At 33.7% G+C, this 17,432-nt stretch overlaps 2 protein-coding genes across 2 annotated transcripts in view; both read right to left on the minus strand.

The window, feature by feature from the left end:
* LOC111783926 (protein DMR6-LIKE OXYGENASE 2-like) overlaps positions 1-354 on the minus strand; it is a 2,917-nt gene extending 2,563 nt beyond the window's left edge. Inside the window, exon 1 of the mRNA XM_023664736.1 lies at positions 65-354. Within this exon, the coding sequence (XP_023520504.1) occupies positions 65-289 (225 nt within the window). The 5' untranslated portion in view covers positions 290-354. The remainder of the gene's footprint in view (positions 1-64) is intronic.
* A 6,875-nt stretch (positions 355-7,229) lies between these two features.
* Positions 7,230-15,094, minus strand: LOC111783944 (mitochondrial import inner membrane translocase subunit Tim13). The gene is made up of 2 exons (XM_023664767.1): positions 14,843-15,094; positions 7,230-7,597 (listed from the first exon to the last, which is right to left on the minus strand). The coding sequence occupies exons 1-2, from the start codon at positions 14,954-14,956 to the stop codon at positions 7,448-7,450; spliced, it is 264 nt and encodes an 87-aa protein (XP_023520535.1). The 5' UTR covers positions 14,957-15,094; the 3' UTR covers positions 7,230-7,447.
* Between the last annotated feature and the right edge of the window lie 2,338 nt (positions 15,095-17,432).

Raw genomic sequence — 17,432 nt, forward strand, 5'->3', positions numbered from 1 at the left:
AAAAAAAAAAAAAAAAAAAAAAAAAAAAATTAAAACTTTACCCAAATTAGAAACAACCCATTACCAGAAAGAAACCGTCGCGCTCACAGGCTTGGCCAATTTGGGCGACGACATCAGCACGAGAGGGGCCGTGGAGGTTGTGGAGGTCAATGACAGGGAAAGAGTAGCCGGTCGGAGCTCGGACATGGGAGAAGTTTGGACGGTCGTCGATGAGGCGGACGAAGCGGGAAGGGAGTTGGTGGACGGTGGAAGCGAGATCGGCGACAAGCAGCTTGGCGGTGGCGGACATGGCCGGAATTATGAGGGAACAAGATCTGCAGAGGGTAATTTAATGAAGAGAGGAAATCAAATGCGTTTGTGTGAATTGTTTTGCTACAAATCGCTCCTTCTTATAGCAACAGCCTTATATAACACCTCTCTCAAAAAAAAAAAAAATACAGATGCTGACGTCTTATTTCTGACGTCATTCTCTTACTGAATTACTTGAATTTGGGTTGAAATTGTCTTTTATGGAAAATTATATATATATAACTCTATTTTGTAGGTTTAAAAAGTTTTAATAATACATTAAATTAAAAAAAGAAGTCTAAAAAATACCTTTAAAACTAAAAAAGGGTTAAAGAATGACTTCAATCTTAGTTGAGTAGAAAACGGTTAATATTTTGTTTAAAAAAATACTCCGTTTCTAATATACCCTTCAACTTTCAAAATATTTTAAAAATATCCTTTAATTTTTAAAACATATTCTTAAATTTTTAGAAAACCTTAAAAAAAAAAATAAATATCTTACCAAACCATATGGTTCATGTTATTAATTTAGATTAATAATGAAAATAGATGTCTTTAAAAATTATTTAAAATTTTGATAATTAAAATAAGGTCATTTGTGAGCTAGTTTAATAAAATTGTGTCATATGGCAGTGAAATTCGAGGCTAATTTAGCCGAGCTCGCTAAAAATGAATTAGGTCAAAGTTAAAAAATTTAAGTTCGGAAAATGATTGGGTTAGAGCTCCGAGTAAAAAACACGGTTCAAAATCAACCAAATCAAAACTTGGGTCTATCAAAATTCTATAAAATAGAGAAAGTCTTTCTTTATTTTAGCACGAGTTCACTCAAACAAATCGAAATCGAAGTCAACCAACAAATCGATCATTTCTTCGTAAGCTACAATAAATATTTAATCTTTTTTTTTAATCGAGAATAGGTCTATATGTCCTAAGATTAAAGTCAACGGACAAGAGAAATGATTTGGAAGACGAACACTTAGACCTTTGTTTAACCTTTTCTATTTTTTTAACCAAATAAATAAGATGTTTCACTAAGGATATTTATTAATGTATTAAATTTTGATTTATTCCAAATTTCAATTTAAAGTTTGTATTTACTTATGAAAAATAATTAAAATATAAAAATAAAAAAAATGTGTCTATGTTTTATAATTTTTATATTATCACATTTCCAACGATCTCAAAGGATACGTGTGTTAGAAGACGTCATTCGCTGACGTTTTGCTGACGTGACGAAAATTTTCGTGGTTTGGACGGTCTTGAATACGCCACATAGATAATCTTGAATGAAGAAATCATTGCCACGTCTTGAAGTATTATAAGGATATATATATATATATATATATATATATATTTTTTTTGTAATTATTCCATACTATTTATTTCCAAAAACAATTTGTTTTAATTCCTTATGATCTAGAATATATATTGAATCCACTCGAAGTAGAGTAGGGCTGAGTTGTAACCTTATTCTCGGGTTGGTTGGTTATGCGAAAAAAAAAAAAAAAATGTCAAACCTGCGAATCGACTTGAATTATCAATTTTCAAAAAATTCAACCAAATCTAAATCGAAAAAAAAAAAATGTTACTCAAGGTTGGATAGCTCAATTTGGTTGAATTCTCGAGTCATTTGAATACCCGTATTATATTTTCTGCAAATAATTAAGAGTGATAGGTGCTGACCTTGACATTCCTCTGCGTTCCCTGTGACATACTCTTGTGAATGTGGTAAGTATTGGTTTGTTATTTTTATTTCTCATTCGTCTCGTGCTCTCGTTTTTTCCTCCATTTAGCGTAGCAGGAACATCGCTTTTGGAATCGCCCACTCCAAAATCTTTATCCTCTTCTTCTTCGACATCTATGTTGCCTTCATCTTTGGATTGTCCATTACACGAGTATGACATTACCCATTTTGATGCTAAAAAGGAAATATGGGGTTCTGCTTTTGGTGGCAACATGCTATGGGGTGGCGGTCCCGCTTATGGGGTCAAATCAATACGTTCGAAGAAGAAAGATTGGAATATCAATCTCAATCCCATCAATCGAATCGCTTTTTCGAGTAGAGTAGAGGACTCAAAATCTTCATGTTACCGGTTCAAATCTGTTNATGTGTATTCCTGAATAATCTCATTTTTCAATTATTCAACCATTTCATTTTACCAAGTTCAATGTTAGTCAGATTAGTCAACATTTCTATGTTTCGATGCAACAACAAGATGTTATTTGTAACAAGTAGTTTTGTTGGTTGGTTAATTGGTCACATTTTATTCATGAAATGGGTTGGATTGATATTAGTCTGGATACAGCAAAATAATTCTATTAGATCTAATAAGTACCTTGTGTCAGAATTCAGAAATTCTATGGCTCGAATCTTTAGTATTCTCTTATTTATTACCTGTGTCTACTATTTAGGCAGAATACCGTCACCCATTCTTACTAAGAAACTGAAAGAAACGGAGGGGACTAAACAGGAACAAGAGGGATCCACCGAAGAAGATACTTCTCCTTCCCTTTTTTCGGAAGAAAAGGAGGATCCGGACAAAATCGATGAAACGGAAGAGATCCGAGTGAATGGAAAGGAAAAAACAAAGGATGAATTCCACTTTAAAAGGACACGCTATCAAAAGATAAAAAGACCTGTTTATGAAACTTCTTACCCTCCGGATGGAAATAAAGAAAATGACAAAATGCTGTTAGAAAAAAACAAAATAAATTAATAATATAAAAATAAATACATAAGCTAAATACAAAAAGATATAAGACGAGATTCGACCACCTCCTACATATTTAATACTTTCTGCGACAAAAAAATTAAGAATACCCACCGCATTGGTAATTCCATCAATTACCCGTCGATCAAAAAAATAAGTTAATTCAGCTAATACTCTTATGCCCCCAATTAAGGATATTCTATAAAAAGCATCTATGTAACCACGATTATATGACCAATTATATATTATATTTATAAGTTTTTCAAAAAAAAAATTTTTAGTAAAACTTTTAACAAATGAATTACGAAAATTCAAATTTTGTAAAGATGAATAAGCGGGCTTATAGAAGAAAGACGCTATAAATATTCCGAAATAAGCTATACTGATAGAAAAAGTTGCATTTTTCACAATGTTTATGTCTCGGATTGGAACAAATTACCATAATTCGTCTCCGCCTACAGATCAGATGGCATTTTTCACAAATTTTTCGAATGGAGGCCCTTATTTTCATATTTGTTTTCAACGAAAAATTTTAAAAAATGATGCAATTTACGAATTAATCGTACATTCCTTTTTTTCAATAGAGTAAAGGAAGAGTACATAAACGAACTGAATCAGACATGGTGCGTATGAAGTAAGAATGAATGGATAGTTATTGATGGGTCTGCATGTAAGAGAGAGAATCCTCTTGAAGAACAGAAATTTGACTTCTTGTATCACATGCAATTTTGCATGTTCTACGAGTGTCATTACACGAGTCAAGTTAGGTTGAGATAGAATTTATTTCAAATTAATTGTATCGGTCACTTGGAATGATTCGAATAAGGTTTGTAATAAAACCCGACCCAACTCTTTATTTTCACGTTGGGTCGGTGGATTATTAATTTTTTTTAAATTATTTTTATTTACAAATTATAATGAATCACTAACGTCAATAATAAACATTAAATATTTTTAATTTTCATAATAATGATCGAGTTTGAAATCTAAAGTCACATAAATTATAAAAAAATTAAATATTACAAAAAAAAATCTAAAAAAATTTAAAACTATATATTAAAATAATAATAATAATAATAATAATAAAAGATGGAGAATGCATTCTTCATCCCTGTCCTCATTTATTAAATCGAATAAAATAAAAACAAAAATTATGAAAATGATCTTTCAATGTTTTAAATTGACCATAAAATGAAGTCTATAATTGATCCCAATCATTTATCCAACTTTTTAATATTAATAATCATTTAAATAATTATAAAATTTATTATAAAATATATTATACAAATATGATTGAACTATACTCATATTGATATATTAATAGTCGTTATTTATTTTCCAAAAATGTAAAAATAATTATTTTTAATAAATGGTACATTTTGAAATTTATAAAAATAATTAAAAACATGGATTTTTTTTTTTTTTTTATTAGAATAAGTCCAAAAACAAAAAAATAATAGGTGAAAAAAAATGAAAATTTTTTTTTCTAAATAAATATTCATTATTCAAATTTTTAATTTTATTTAATATAACTCTATTAAAAAAAAAAGTGCACCTAAAGTTTGATGATGGCTTTCAAAGTCCATTAAATGTTAGGTTCGGCTAAGAAAGAAATGTCAGAGACTCGTTCTAGACTACCTTGGTTTAAACGGATAAGGAAGAGTTTCTTTTTTTCCTTTTGAAATTACCTAATCTCCTTCTCTATTCTTGTTCGTTATTCTTCACTGTAAACAACGTGTCTCGAATGCTCGAGTTAAAACGAGTCAAAACGAGTCAAAACGAAAGGTAAGAAATCGATTATACCTATCACTTACAGGAATCGAACATGTTTTCAATATGAAAAAACGATGTCTAATCACTAATTAGAAAGTATAAACGCAAGTTTCAAAACTTCATGTGAAACAATTTTCGACTTCAAATATAAACTTATTTAACTTAAATTAAACAAGTTGGCACACAAATACAAANTATATATATATATATATATATATATATATATATATATTTAAATGTTTAATTTTATTATTGAAATTTAAATTTTTAAAAATTATTTTATTTTAAAATATTACTATATTTATTATCATATTTTTCATTTTTAATAGAAATTATATTTAAAAATATGAAAATTACTCCTAATTTTTTTAAAAAAATAGTTTTTTAAATATTTATCTATATACCGCAGGAAATAATTCATTATTCAAAATTCGATTCCCACAAATTTACTAAAATTTCAGCTTCATTCTCGAGACAAATAAATAGAGAATTTCACAGAGATCGAAATAGGGGTGGCCTCATGGACATCTCTATCGAGATGCCGTACCTAATTTATTTTGTCTTAAATGTAGAAAATCTCAACGAAGAAAGAAATAAGATGATTGATTAAAAAAAAAAAAAAAGTGTGACATTTTTTTTTTTTTTTTTTTTTTTTAATAATTGATTGAGATAGGGCCTTCGCCTTGTCTTCCACGTTCTTTATCGCCAGCTCAGATATGACTAGCAATAGTAACATGACGTCAACAATATTGCGTTTATTTTGACGTCATAATATTTTTCTTCTAACCTCAATTTAATCTAACAACATTTAGACTTTATCTTATATTTATATCTTAGTTTCTAGACTTTTTAATACTTTTATTTTAGGTTTTAAATTATTATTATTATTATTTTTTTTTTTTTTGTTACTCAACTATTTTTAGGATAGTTTATCTAAATGTCTAAAAGTAAGTTTCTATTGATTGAATCTCTTTCTAATTGAAACTACGAGAACGAGAACGTGATAGTAGGTAGCCAGGACGTACTTTCAATGATCATGTTAACGTGAAAACAATTATTCTTCGACATGAGTTGTTAGTAAACTACAACAATTGCTTTTGCGAAATAACCGCTACTTCAAACTAAATGGATCAACTTTCAACAATAAAAAAAAAAGCAGCAAGAAATGAAAACGTTATTAAATAAGCATAAATTTTCATCAAATATGTGAATAATTTGGTTGGCATTATTTCTACACATTAATAAATTTTCATCGAGATAAGGGGTTAATTAACGTTTTTCAAATATGTCGAGAAAATATAGCTAATGCAAATATGTTATTTAATTTTATTTAAAAAAATATAAAAATACTTGTTTATTGTTTAAATATTAAAAATCGATTTATTGTTTTTTAAAAATGTGATTTGGTTTTGACATTTTATCCATATTTTACTTACAAATCAATAAGATCGAGATCATGATATTTTTGTCATTACTGATATCTAAAATTTTAAATTAGTGGTGCCTTTGATATCATCACTATTATTATTATACAATTAAAGATATGAAAGAGAACTTTTTGCTTTAATTTTGTACTTCGTCACAACTATACAGACCTAAGTAAATATATAATAACAGACCTAAGTAAATATATAATAAAGTGGTGTATTCTTTATGTATGCATGTGATCAAGCCCATAGATACAAAACATTATGATCTAATATTAGAGATATGTAAACATCATGATATATGGATCTAAGTATTTATATAATAAAGTGGTGTATTTTCTCATGTAGGTATGTAATCAAGACTATAGATATAAAACATCATGATCTAATATTAGAAATATGTAAACGTCATGATATAACGGTGGATAAAATATTACTATCTAATGAAACCGAGATATGTCTAAAAGGACCGTCTCATTAATATTAGTGTATAAATAACTTATCCAACACAAAGAGTGTTTAATGTAGATCGGGTAGTATCCCACCCATTAATATTAGTGTATAAATAACTTATCCAAACACAATGTGCTCAAATACTTTATTTTAAAAAGTATATTACAGATAGACTCTGACAAGTAAAAATCAAATACTTTTCTAAATAGATAATTGTAGATAATCACTAACAAATAAATTATCTTATCTAAATAAACTTTAATTTTAATTTTGAATGTTATGAATATTTTACTTGTTGATTTAGTATGTCAAAGGGCACAAATATACAACTTAATTTAAAATAGTCGGTTACTTTATACTATATGGTATATTTTTTAACTTTTGTTAAAGGTGCTTAAATTTTTATTAGTGTTTCATGGGTCAATTTTGTATTTAATAAGTCTTTGTTAATTTTGGGAATGATTATGAAACCAACCGACCGACCAATGCATACTGATCAGTTTTGGGAGTTTGTCAAAGCTGTTGAGGTGTTTTGATCAGTGGTGGGGCTGATTAGAAAGAAGACGAGAAAGAGAAAGGAGAATGACAAAAACATTTCAACGATAATAATGATCGACATCGACGTTGATCGTGTCTTAGAAGATATTAGAGTGTTCAAGTGGATCCGGACTATAAACCCATGTGATCTAGTAGAGAGAGAAAGATTAAAAAACTAAATAACAAATATCGAACGGGGAATATCAAACCTGGACATCAAACCTGGACCTCATAATGTTTCAGCAAAACCTTTTCTTTTCAGTGTGGTGTCTTAAACAGGGCTCTACTGACGATGCCGGTGGCCTCAATATAGCGTTCCATGCACCTGGAGATGCAACTGCTCTCGCTCCCACTTAGGCTTGACCCTGGCTTTGTGATGCACTTGGCAAAGCACTTCACTCTTAAGGTCTGCGATAAAGTGCGAGTAAGCAACTCAAATTTGCCCAAATTGAGGGAAGATAATAAATATAGGAGCATTACTTGGGTCTATCTTAAGCTCAACCCATCTTTTTGCAGCTCACTCAAATCATATTTCAGCAAACAATTCAAAAATAGTACGAAAAAGAATAAGAAAGAAGAGTTTGTCACGTGACAAACCGTAGTCGGACATCTAGGTGGGCTGCAAAAAGATAGGTACAGCCCAAGACACACCTAAGTATGTTTCTTAATTAATTGAAAACGGGGGAAAATCTAATTCTAGTTTAGAGAGAGCAAGAGAAAGAGCCAGAGACTGGCTCGTGAATATGGGAATTTGAACCTCCGACTTAAAAAAAAGGATTACATGCTAATTACTGTTAAGCTAGAAAATTATTATCAAGAAGATATTACAAAGAACACACAAGGTGCAAACTACCGAGAACCCCAATGTGTATTTCATTCAACTTTTGCAGTCCCCTCTCCACTCTAAATACAGCAGGTTCCCAATGAGTTTTGTAATGGCTTCCTCCAAGAGGCATATGGGGTACTGAAGTCAGCAGGGCGATTAGCCCCTTCAGTGGCTTGTCTAATACCTGGTTGTGACACCTTCGGATCACAAATATAGATACCCAAATCATAACTTTCCTCACATTAATCTTTAAGGTTCAAGAACATGGTAAAAATGTGAAGAATATTGCAGAGGCCATCTGTCCATTTATCATTCTAGGCTAACAAGCATGAACACTTCAGTTCGTTAGAGTATCCATGTCTGAAAAACACTTTGACACTTGTTGAACACGTATTGAACATTTATTAGTGCAATTGACGTGTTAGACACCAGTTATACAAAGTCAATATAGGTCCAACGTCCTTCTGATAGGCACGCATCCAAACACTCGATTTGGAAGCCCTTCCATCTTTTTTTTTTTTTTTTTTTTTTTTAATAAAAAACCAACTTGCATTGAGAAAACAAATGAAAGAATACAAGATAATACAAAAACAGAGCCTATAAAAGGGTGCAGCCTAGAGCAAAGGCTTCCAATCTAGCAAAATGTGACCTAGTGAATAGTTACAAAAGGCACTCATTACCGACGCTTGCAGAGCTACCAAAGCAGACTCGGTGGAGAAAAACCCTGAAGTTTGATTACAGAATCAAGATTTTGGTTTAGTGTTGAAAGGTTATCCCATTCTTCCATCTTCCTTTCAAAGAGTCCTATGTTAGCTTTTTCAAAAATCTCCGAACATGAGGTGGTTGCAACGGTTGAGTAATGAGCATGTGGCTGGCGTCTAGCTTTTCTCCTACTAGGTTCGCCTTTAGGAGGGAATCGGAAGCAGTCCTTCTGTGAACCAATTGTTGAGAAAGTGTAAGCGTGTAGGAAATTGGACCTTTGGAAGAGTTTATTCCTGTCTAGAGATGGCAAATTAACTTTAGCCAGATTTATCCTGAGAAGGGGCGGCTATTTTGGCAAAAGTCTTGAATGAAACGTCAGTAGTAACCAGCTAATCCTAAGAAACTAGGTATCTCAATGACAGTAGTTGGACGAGTCCATTTGGTAACGGCTTCCACCTTGACACACCCTTCTCAGATACCACATGCCCCAAAAATGAAACTTCGCGTAACCAAAATTCACACTTCGAGAACTTGACATACAGTTTGTTTTCACTCAGAATTGTCAGGGTCTTTCTCAGGTGCATATGATGTTCTTGATCTGTCTTCGAGTATACCAAGATATTGTCTATAAATACTATGACAAAAATATCAAGACATTTCTTAAACACTCAATTCATCAGTTCCATGGACACTATAGGGGCATTAGTGAGTCCAAATGACATAACACGAACTCATAATGGCTATAGCTTGTTTTGAAAGTTGTCTTCGATATGTCCTCATTTTTTATCTTGATCTAGTGGTAACCTAACTGAACGTCAATTTTTTAGAACATTGTTGCTTCCCTGAGCTGATCGAATAAGTCCTCAATGCGTGGAAGAAGATACTTGTTCTTCACCATTCTCTTGTTCAGCTCCCTGTAATCAATGCACAAGGGCATCGAACCATCTTTTTTCTTGACAAATAACACCAACGCACCCCAAGGAGAAACGCTGAGTCTAATAAATCCTTTATCCAACAAGTCATGTAGTTGTGTTTGAATTCTTTCAATTCAACTAGTGCCATACAAAACAAGGCCTTAGAGCATACTTGGTTCCAACTCTATTCCAAAATTAACATCTCGTGACGGAGGAATTCCTGACAAATCCTCTGGGAACACATCAGAAAATTTATTTGCAACTGACACTGTGGCTAAGGGAGTTTCTTCCTTCTTGGTATCCATGACACTAGCTAGTACAACCCACGCTTCGTGTTGAACCAACTTCTTCGCTTTCATCATTGATATCACTTTAGGCATAATTCCTAAACTCGTACCCTTGAATTTGAAACTGGTCTTGGACGGTGTCGTAAATATCACTTCTTTCTTATAAAAGTCTATGCTAGAATAATTTTCCACTAACCAATCCATTCCCACAACATCATATACAATCATGTGAACTACCATTAAATCTACCTCTAGGTTAACTCCTGATACTAACACATGACTATCTTTTACCCTATAAGCAGCAATCAAGTCCACCCCTGTCGAGGTGCTAACAGAGAATTCATGCAACAAATGTTTGATACAAATTTTTACATTTTAATACAAATTTTGCTTGACTAACGAAAACAACAGATATAAATGAATGTGTAGATCTCGAGTCAAATAGTGTTAAAGCAAGGTAACCAAGAACAGATAGTGTACCTGTCACCACTGCATCAGAATTCCCAATATCCTCGCCAATAGAGGCATAAGCTCTTGTCGGAGGATAGTTCTGAGTAGGACGATCCGCTATGCTTAGTCTCCTTAGTTGGTTTCCAGAATCATTCGCGCAACCTCCTTGGCAATCTTTAGCTATGTGACCCTCCTTTCCACATTGAAAACAAGCTCTGGTATGGGCCAAACATCGATCCCAATGATTTTTCCCACATTCATTACACTGAGGTCTATTATCTGGTCGGCTTCCATTTCTTTGTTGACCACGCCTGGTATCACGGTACTGTCTGTCAGGTCGTCGTTGTGGCTTTGATGGCAATGGATCATGACGGTCAACTTGGTCATGACGTCGCTTTCGTTTCACTATCGGTGGAGGGGGTTCAAGAGATTCTTCAACTCCCTCCATGGCCCTAGCTGCTCTCAAGGCAACAGCATAGGTAGCAGGTGATATCGCCTCAACAATATGGCGGATCCTCTTGTCCAACCCACGTACGAACCACCATGTTGTTCTGTAGTCAGTGTTCACCAACTCCGGGGCAAAATGTTTCATTCTGATGAACTCCCTAGCATATGTGGTAACAGAACGCCCCCTTTGACACAGTTGAGTGAACTTTTGTTGCATACGAAGTTGAATGTCCTCAGAGTAGTACTCTTCCATAAAGGCATCCTTGAATTCCGCCCACGAGATTACACATCCCTCAGGACTAATAATCTCGCTGGTGGATTGCCACCATAAGTCTGCATCATCACGCAACATGAATGTTGCACACCGCACCTTCTGATCATCAGGGCAATTGATCAACTCAAACACGGTCTCTATAGATCTCAACCATAATTGTGCCACAGTTGGATCATCTGAAGACCCATTAAAGGTTTGAGGGTCAACCCTCTTGAAATCTCGCAAACACTTTGCTTGTCTAGTTGATGATGAAGCATTTGCCTGTTGAGTAGTCATCATAATTTGCACAACAGCTTGCAATGCTTCTATTAGAGCAGCAGTAGGGTTTGGTGCGGCTTGAGGCATCGCTGGTGGTGGGAGTGGCACAGTTACATCGGGCTAGTTTACAGAATTATCCCATTCCGAACCTCGACCTCTTCTAACACTTCTTCTACCCCTAGGTGGGGGTCGTCCCCAAATTTCTCCACCTCGTGTTCTAGGTGGCATACTCTATACAAAACACGTAACTACTAAGTCACATACTTAACTAATAGGCTTCAATAAACAATCCTACAAATACATGTCACACATACATACAATCTTTACATTAGCATAACCATCATATTATACATGTCATAACGTAGTAAAACTAACATATTGCATGCATCATTTAACTAAACAATTATCCTTTAAAAGCATACCAAGCGGTGACAGTACTTTTTGTTGGAGAACCCTGGAAGTATGCTCTACCAAATTGGAGAACCCTGGAAGTATGCTCTACCAAATCTAAAACCTAGGGCTCTGATACCAAATTGTAACTCCCTAATTTTCTTAACCTAAACATCTTAAATCATAATTGCAGAAATTCATAATAAACATCTTTAAAATAAGGGTATGGACTTGCCTAATCAATTCAAAACATGAAATTCGAGCAGGGTTGGATGTATGGTACTTTTCCACACACGGCCCACGTATGCACACATGGGCCCACCAGACGGGCTTGTACGTACCCCTGGGCTCAACTTGGTCGAACACAACGCATTACATGCCACCAGATGCCAAAAAAAGAAAAGGTTCGCATGATATCATGGCATACATAAATATCGAAGGTACGCATCCATACTAACATAACATAATGGGGAAGTATCCCGATGCATATGACATACAAACATGCATGAGGTCTTGTGATTTACATTCATGACATAACATACATTTCATTTCCTTTCTCTTTTCTTTCATGACATAATACAAGTATGCATGACAAACATCTCATGTTCCGTCACAAAACTTTAAATGTAAAACATAACATTTCTTTCATAGCGTTTCAATTCATTCATAGAAGTAGTGTTATGGGTTTACATGCATACGTCACATACGTCTCATATTAATACAAAGATCACATAAACATCATACAACATAAGCATAACACATATAATATGGTACATGCACCATCATACATCAAACAATAGGCTAACTCCAATAGTAAGGTCACTTACTTGGTTGGCCTTGGCTGAAGTCACTAACAATTTGGTAGTCGTCTCAAACAATAGGCTAACTCCAATAGTAAGGTCACTTACTTGGTTGGCCTTGGCTGAAGTCACTAACAATTTGGTAGTCGTCTCAAAACTATAATCTAACACCTAACTCTTACTACTTAGGGCCTACTAATAACTTAACTTAGCTGCACATCATGATTAATTCCAATATAAGCTCCTAAGCTAATTAAACTTGTAAACAAAAATATTACTAACCTCAAATGACTTAGATAAGGTCAAAAATGGATTCATAATGATCGAAAACCTAGAAATCGATATATAATAGTATACCAAGCCGTCTAAGCCGAGAAACTAAGCAGAGCAAAACGATAAAGCTGAGTGGAGCAAAACGATAAAGCCAAGCCAAGGATGCGTTGAAGCCGAGCCGAGGATGCATTGAAAGGAGTCATGGTTGAGAGTTGTTCACGTGCGACATTGAAGGAAAACACGGGCTGTCAGGTTGGGCCGAAACTGAATGGACTAGACCTCCTTTGGGCTGGACAACGTAAACAAACTTGCAACTTAGACGCACGATGGGTATGGGTCGCGACTGTTGGGCCACTGGGTTGAAGGCTAAAACGACGTGGGCTGTTGGTTCGCCTAGGCTTAGAACTTGTGGGCTAAATCGAAACGGGTAGGGTTTGAATGACTGACCCAACTCTTCATCTTCTCCGTCCGAAAGTGCAGTCGAAAACCCTCGTTTCTTTCCCATTCGTTTTCGACAAGATTTCCAATGCCAACTTCGTGCAATTTCGTCGTCGTTTGTCCACAAGATATTTACACAATAAAACCACGATACTTGTACGCTCCTAAATGGGAATAAATACCTCGCCGAAAATCGCGTGATTTTCGACAAGATTAAATGTCTACATTTATTTATTTATTTATTTTCCAAATCAGTCCGTTATAGAGATGATAGCTTCCAAAAACAAGTGGCAAGAGAAATTGAAAGCACAATCATTTTAAGGGCTCTTAGTTCCATATTTCGGAGTGCATTCAATTTTTTTTAATAAGTAGTGTAAGACAAAGGAGAGCAAAGGTAATAAAACCCTGTTTTGGAAGGATCATTGCCTGAACATTGAACCTTTATGTCCTTCCTTCCCTAGTATCTTTAGCATGCCGAAGTCCAAAGATCCTATGGTAGATCAATGCTAGTTGGGCTTAAATAGTAGCTGAAATTCAAATTTTTAGAAGAAATCTTGGGAATCCAGAGGTGAAAGAGAGGGCTCAGTAAAAGTAAGGTAGGATAGTTCCCTTTTTATAATTAAAAAAAATAAGTTTTTTCCCCCTTGTTTTCCTTTAGTGACTTTTCATGGAAAACTAGCTTTCCAGGACTAAGTAAAATTATTTTTCCTTTCAAGATCATGATTTGTGTATAATGACATCAATGTGCAATGTGCATAACCAAACTAACCTTTACATCCACCCCCATAATATGGAACCACGTTCATTCAAGTTTCCAGTTGTTTTGTAAGCATTTCCTACGGATAAATGACCTACGATTGTCCCATCAAATCCCAAAATGGCCTATTTGTCTATAGTCCGTGTCTGGTGGTCATCTCTAGTTTTCGATGAGGGCAAGAAAGGTTCAACCACGACTGTTTCTCAAAACCTCGAGAAATTATTTATAATCATCCACTTCCACCTTCATTAACTCTTCCTCGTGTGTTAATCTTGAAGAAACTCTGAATCACAACAAGAGAGAGAGCCCCCTTCTAGCAGTTTATGTTAACCTCAACATGAAATCAGCTAGAATGACTCATCGAAAACAAGTTTAAGGCACAAAACTACAAGATTCTTGTGAACTAATACTCACCAAGAATGACTCATCGAAAAAGAAATTCTAGAACACATGGACTTAATATTTCTACATCTTCAATTAGAAAAAAAAAATGAGAATATAAAAAACAAGTTCGAACTAGAACTGAGAAAACAGAACGGAAACGATTCCGTTTGATGTTGCGATATAACACTCCAAAATCCAAAATACAAAATCGACAGCCTAAAAACTGGCATCGATTAATTCCTACATCTCATCGTTAAAAGCCAGATCGCATCGCTATCCAAACATCAAAACCAGAAATTACTAATTGATTTCTCTAATTTCAACCGTCACATAACACGCAATAGCGAAACGCATTCATTAAACCGACTACTCTAAGAGGTCCAGATACACATACATATCGATAACTCAACCAACAAATTTGGAAGAAAAGAAACAAGTAGAGAGAACTTGAACCTCAAGAAACTCCTCGGCGTACGCCTGAGCAAGCTGAGTCTTGAGCTGGTCCCTGAATTCGTTGGGCGAAAATTGGGAAGAAGAACCGCTTGAAGGCGATGAAAATGAATCCATTTGTTCGGAGCTTGCTAAACCCTATAAACCACAGCCCTTTTGTATTTGCCAGAGCCCTAGACCGGATTCTGCTTTCAAGGGAGGCGACGGCTGTGGGCCGCGTTTGGTGCCCTTCACGCAACCTAGCCGAGCCACTAAACTAGGTTTCGAAAATGGGCTCAATTCTTGGAAAAGTGCTCAAAAACACCCAAAATCAAAAACTTAAATAAAAAAAAATTAATTAATTTCTTAGTCATTAAAAATTAAATTCCTTTACAAAAATCTCAAAAAAAAAAAAAAAAAATTATCACGTAGAAACATATGGTGTTTGCAATTGCATGGATTGCGAGGTGTCACGGTAATACTTTTTAAACCATATGATGTCATGATTTTGACACGATCATGATTACTGTTAGTAGATATCGTTTGTTTTGTCCCATTACATATCACCGTTAATCTCACGATTTTAAAATAGTCTATTCGGGTGAGGTTTCCACACCCCATGTAAGGAATGTTTTGTTTCCTTCTCCAACCGATATGGATTTCACAGTTCACTTTTAAACTGTGAGGCTGACGGCGATATGTAACGGACAAAAGCGAACAATCTTTGCCAGTGGTGGGCTTGAGCTGTTACATTTTTTCATCCGGTTATACGTATTCGTCGAACCTTAAGTGAAGTTCTTCTTTGCCGATTGAGCAAACTCATGTGGAAACTAAGCTTCAAATGACAACTTTAGTCAGTTTGCCTCTCCTCTCCACTACAGGCAGTTTTGAAGGAGATGCACGTTACCATCACGAACCCTTTTTCTTTAAATCTAATTTTGGTCATCATTTCTTCCTTTAATATCTAATAGGAACGCTTTAAAATGGTATTATGAAATACTCAAAGTACTAAAATCAATAGTAAATTAATTCGACACTTGAAAAAAAATTGTAAGAGGTTTGGATACCGAAAATAGATATCGCGTCTCGTGCAACTAACAGAGACCAAAGACAATAAGGCTATGATCTTTGCTGTTTCTAAGACAAACATGGAAATATAGTTCCAATGATTTCTAGATGTGTCATTTAAAACCCCACCGTAAGCAAAACATATCTTGTTGAATAGTCTTCAGAGAGTGACATAAAACATGAAGTCGTGAGCTTCCAAGCAGTGGAAAAAGACCAAAACGTTATCGCATGTTTGTTGAAGAATGAGTTGGACTACATTAAGGATTGGACGACAGCATTCGCTATTGAGAAATGTGTTACGAAAAAGACTCGATAGATATAAAACTGATTACCATTTTTTTCCGATTAGTTTTTTATTTTATTTTTTTAAATGTTATTATAAAGGAAATAAAAAATAGAAAAAGAAAAAAAAATATTGCATCATTTTTTAATAATTTCAGCGACGAAATTAAGTAAAAAAGAAAAAGAAAAAAGAAAAAAGGAATAAATAGGTACTTTAAAATAATCGCAAAATTGGGAAAAGGACCGAAAGTAGAAATAAACTCAAATTGATAGATCACTTTAAAGTGCTTCAAAAGATATCACTTAATGGTCCTTCTAATAGAACTTTTCTTTTTTCATCTTCTTTTATACATCACTTTATTAATGTATTTAAGCCAAAATTAGTTCAAATCTTCCTCGTCTAATCGTTCCTCAAAGTGGGTCGCACCAAGAAAATGTCCACGTCTCGTCGCAAAGCTCATTTCGAGTTGTGGATCATAAAGGGTTTGTGATCAGGTGTCGGGGTAGAAGGGTCTTGGTACCATCTACGTGCAAAGAACCATGGAAGTGACTACAGTGAGTAGAAATTCAATTACTGACCTAAACGACGAACAAACACTTAAATGTGTGAGAGCAATGGATCCTATCCATAATAGATGACAAATATGAACAAATATTTGTCGTATTATTGATATAAATAATATTTGAAACAACCATCATAATTATTTTCAATGGTAAATAACTGTGAATCTAAATAATTTTAAGAATTGGAATAGAAACCGACATAAAGTTATTTTTTTGCCCCCAACCTCCGAAATAAATGAGCTCTTTATGAGGTAATTTTTACGGAGACAAAGGGTATAAAAGGAAAAGAAAAAAGAGAGAAGAAAAAGAAGAGCTTTTGTCTCAAATTATAGGAAAGTCATGATGATAAGTTATTGCAAGTGAAAGGTGTTGATCATGTAAACCAAATATTCAAAATATCTTAGATACTATTTGAGAGTATTTTGAAAAATAGCTTTTTATTTTTTGTAAAAGCATTTTCTCATTATTTATTTGTGCGTTATGAATCATAAAAATGCACTAAAAATCTTTTTTCTTTTTAATGAAAATATATATTTTTTGTAAACAATTTAAANAATGCACTAAAAATCTTTTTTCTTTTTAATGAAAATATATATATTTGTAAACAATTTTTTATATAAAAAAAAAAACAGTTAAATTAAAATTTTAGTTCTAAATTTTAATTTTTTTTTTTTTTTTTTTTTTTTTTTTTTTTTTTTTT

Source organism: Cucurbita pepo, unplaced genomic scaffold (assembly GCF_002806865.2).
Source record: "Cucurbita pepo subsp. pepo cultivar mu-cu-16 unplaced genomic scaffold, ASM280686v2 Cp4.1_scaffold000134, whole genome shotgun sequence".
Classification (NCBI taxonomy): domain Eukaryota; kingdom Viridiplantae; phylum Streptophyta; class Magnoliopsida; order Cucurbitales; family Cucurbitaceae; genus Cucurbita; species Cucurbita pepo.

Bases quoted from the DNA above. Each gene is read 5' to 3' on its own strand.
- LOC111783944 (XM_023664767.1), bottom strand. From the start codon at position 14,956: ATGGATTCATTTTCATCGCCTTCAAGCGGTTCTTCTTCCCAATTTTCG. The intron at 7,598-14,842 runs GTTCAAGTTCTC...ACTTTATCGCAG, and splicing joins ACGCCGAGGAGTTTCTTGAG to ACCTTAAGAGTGAAGTGCTT.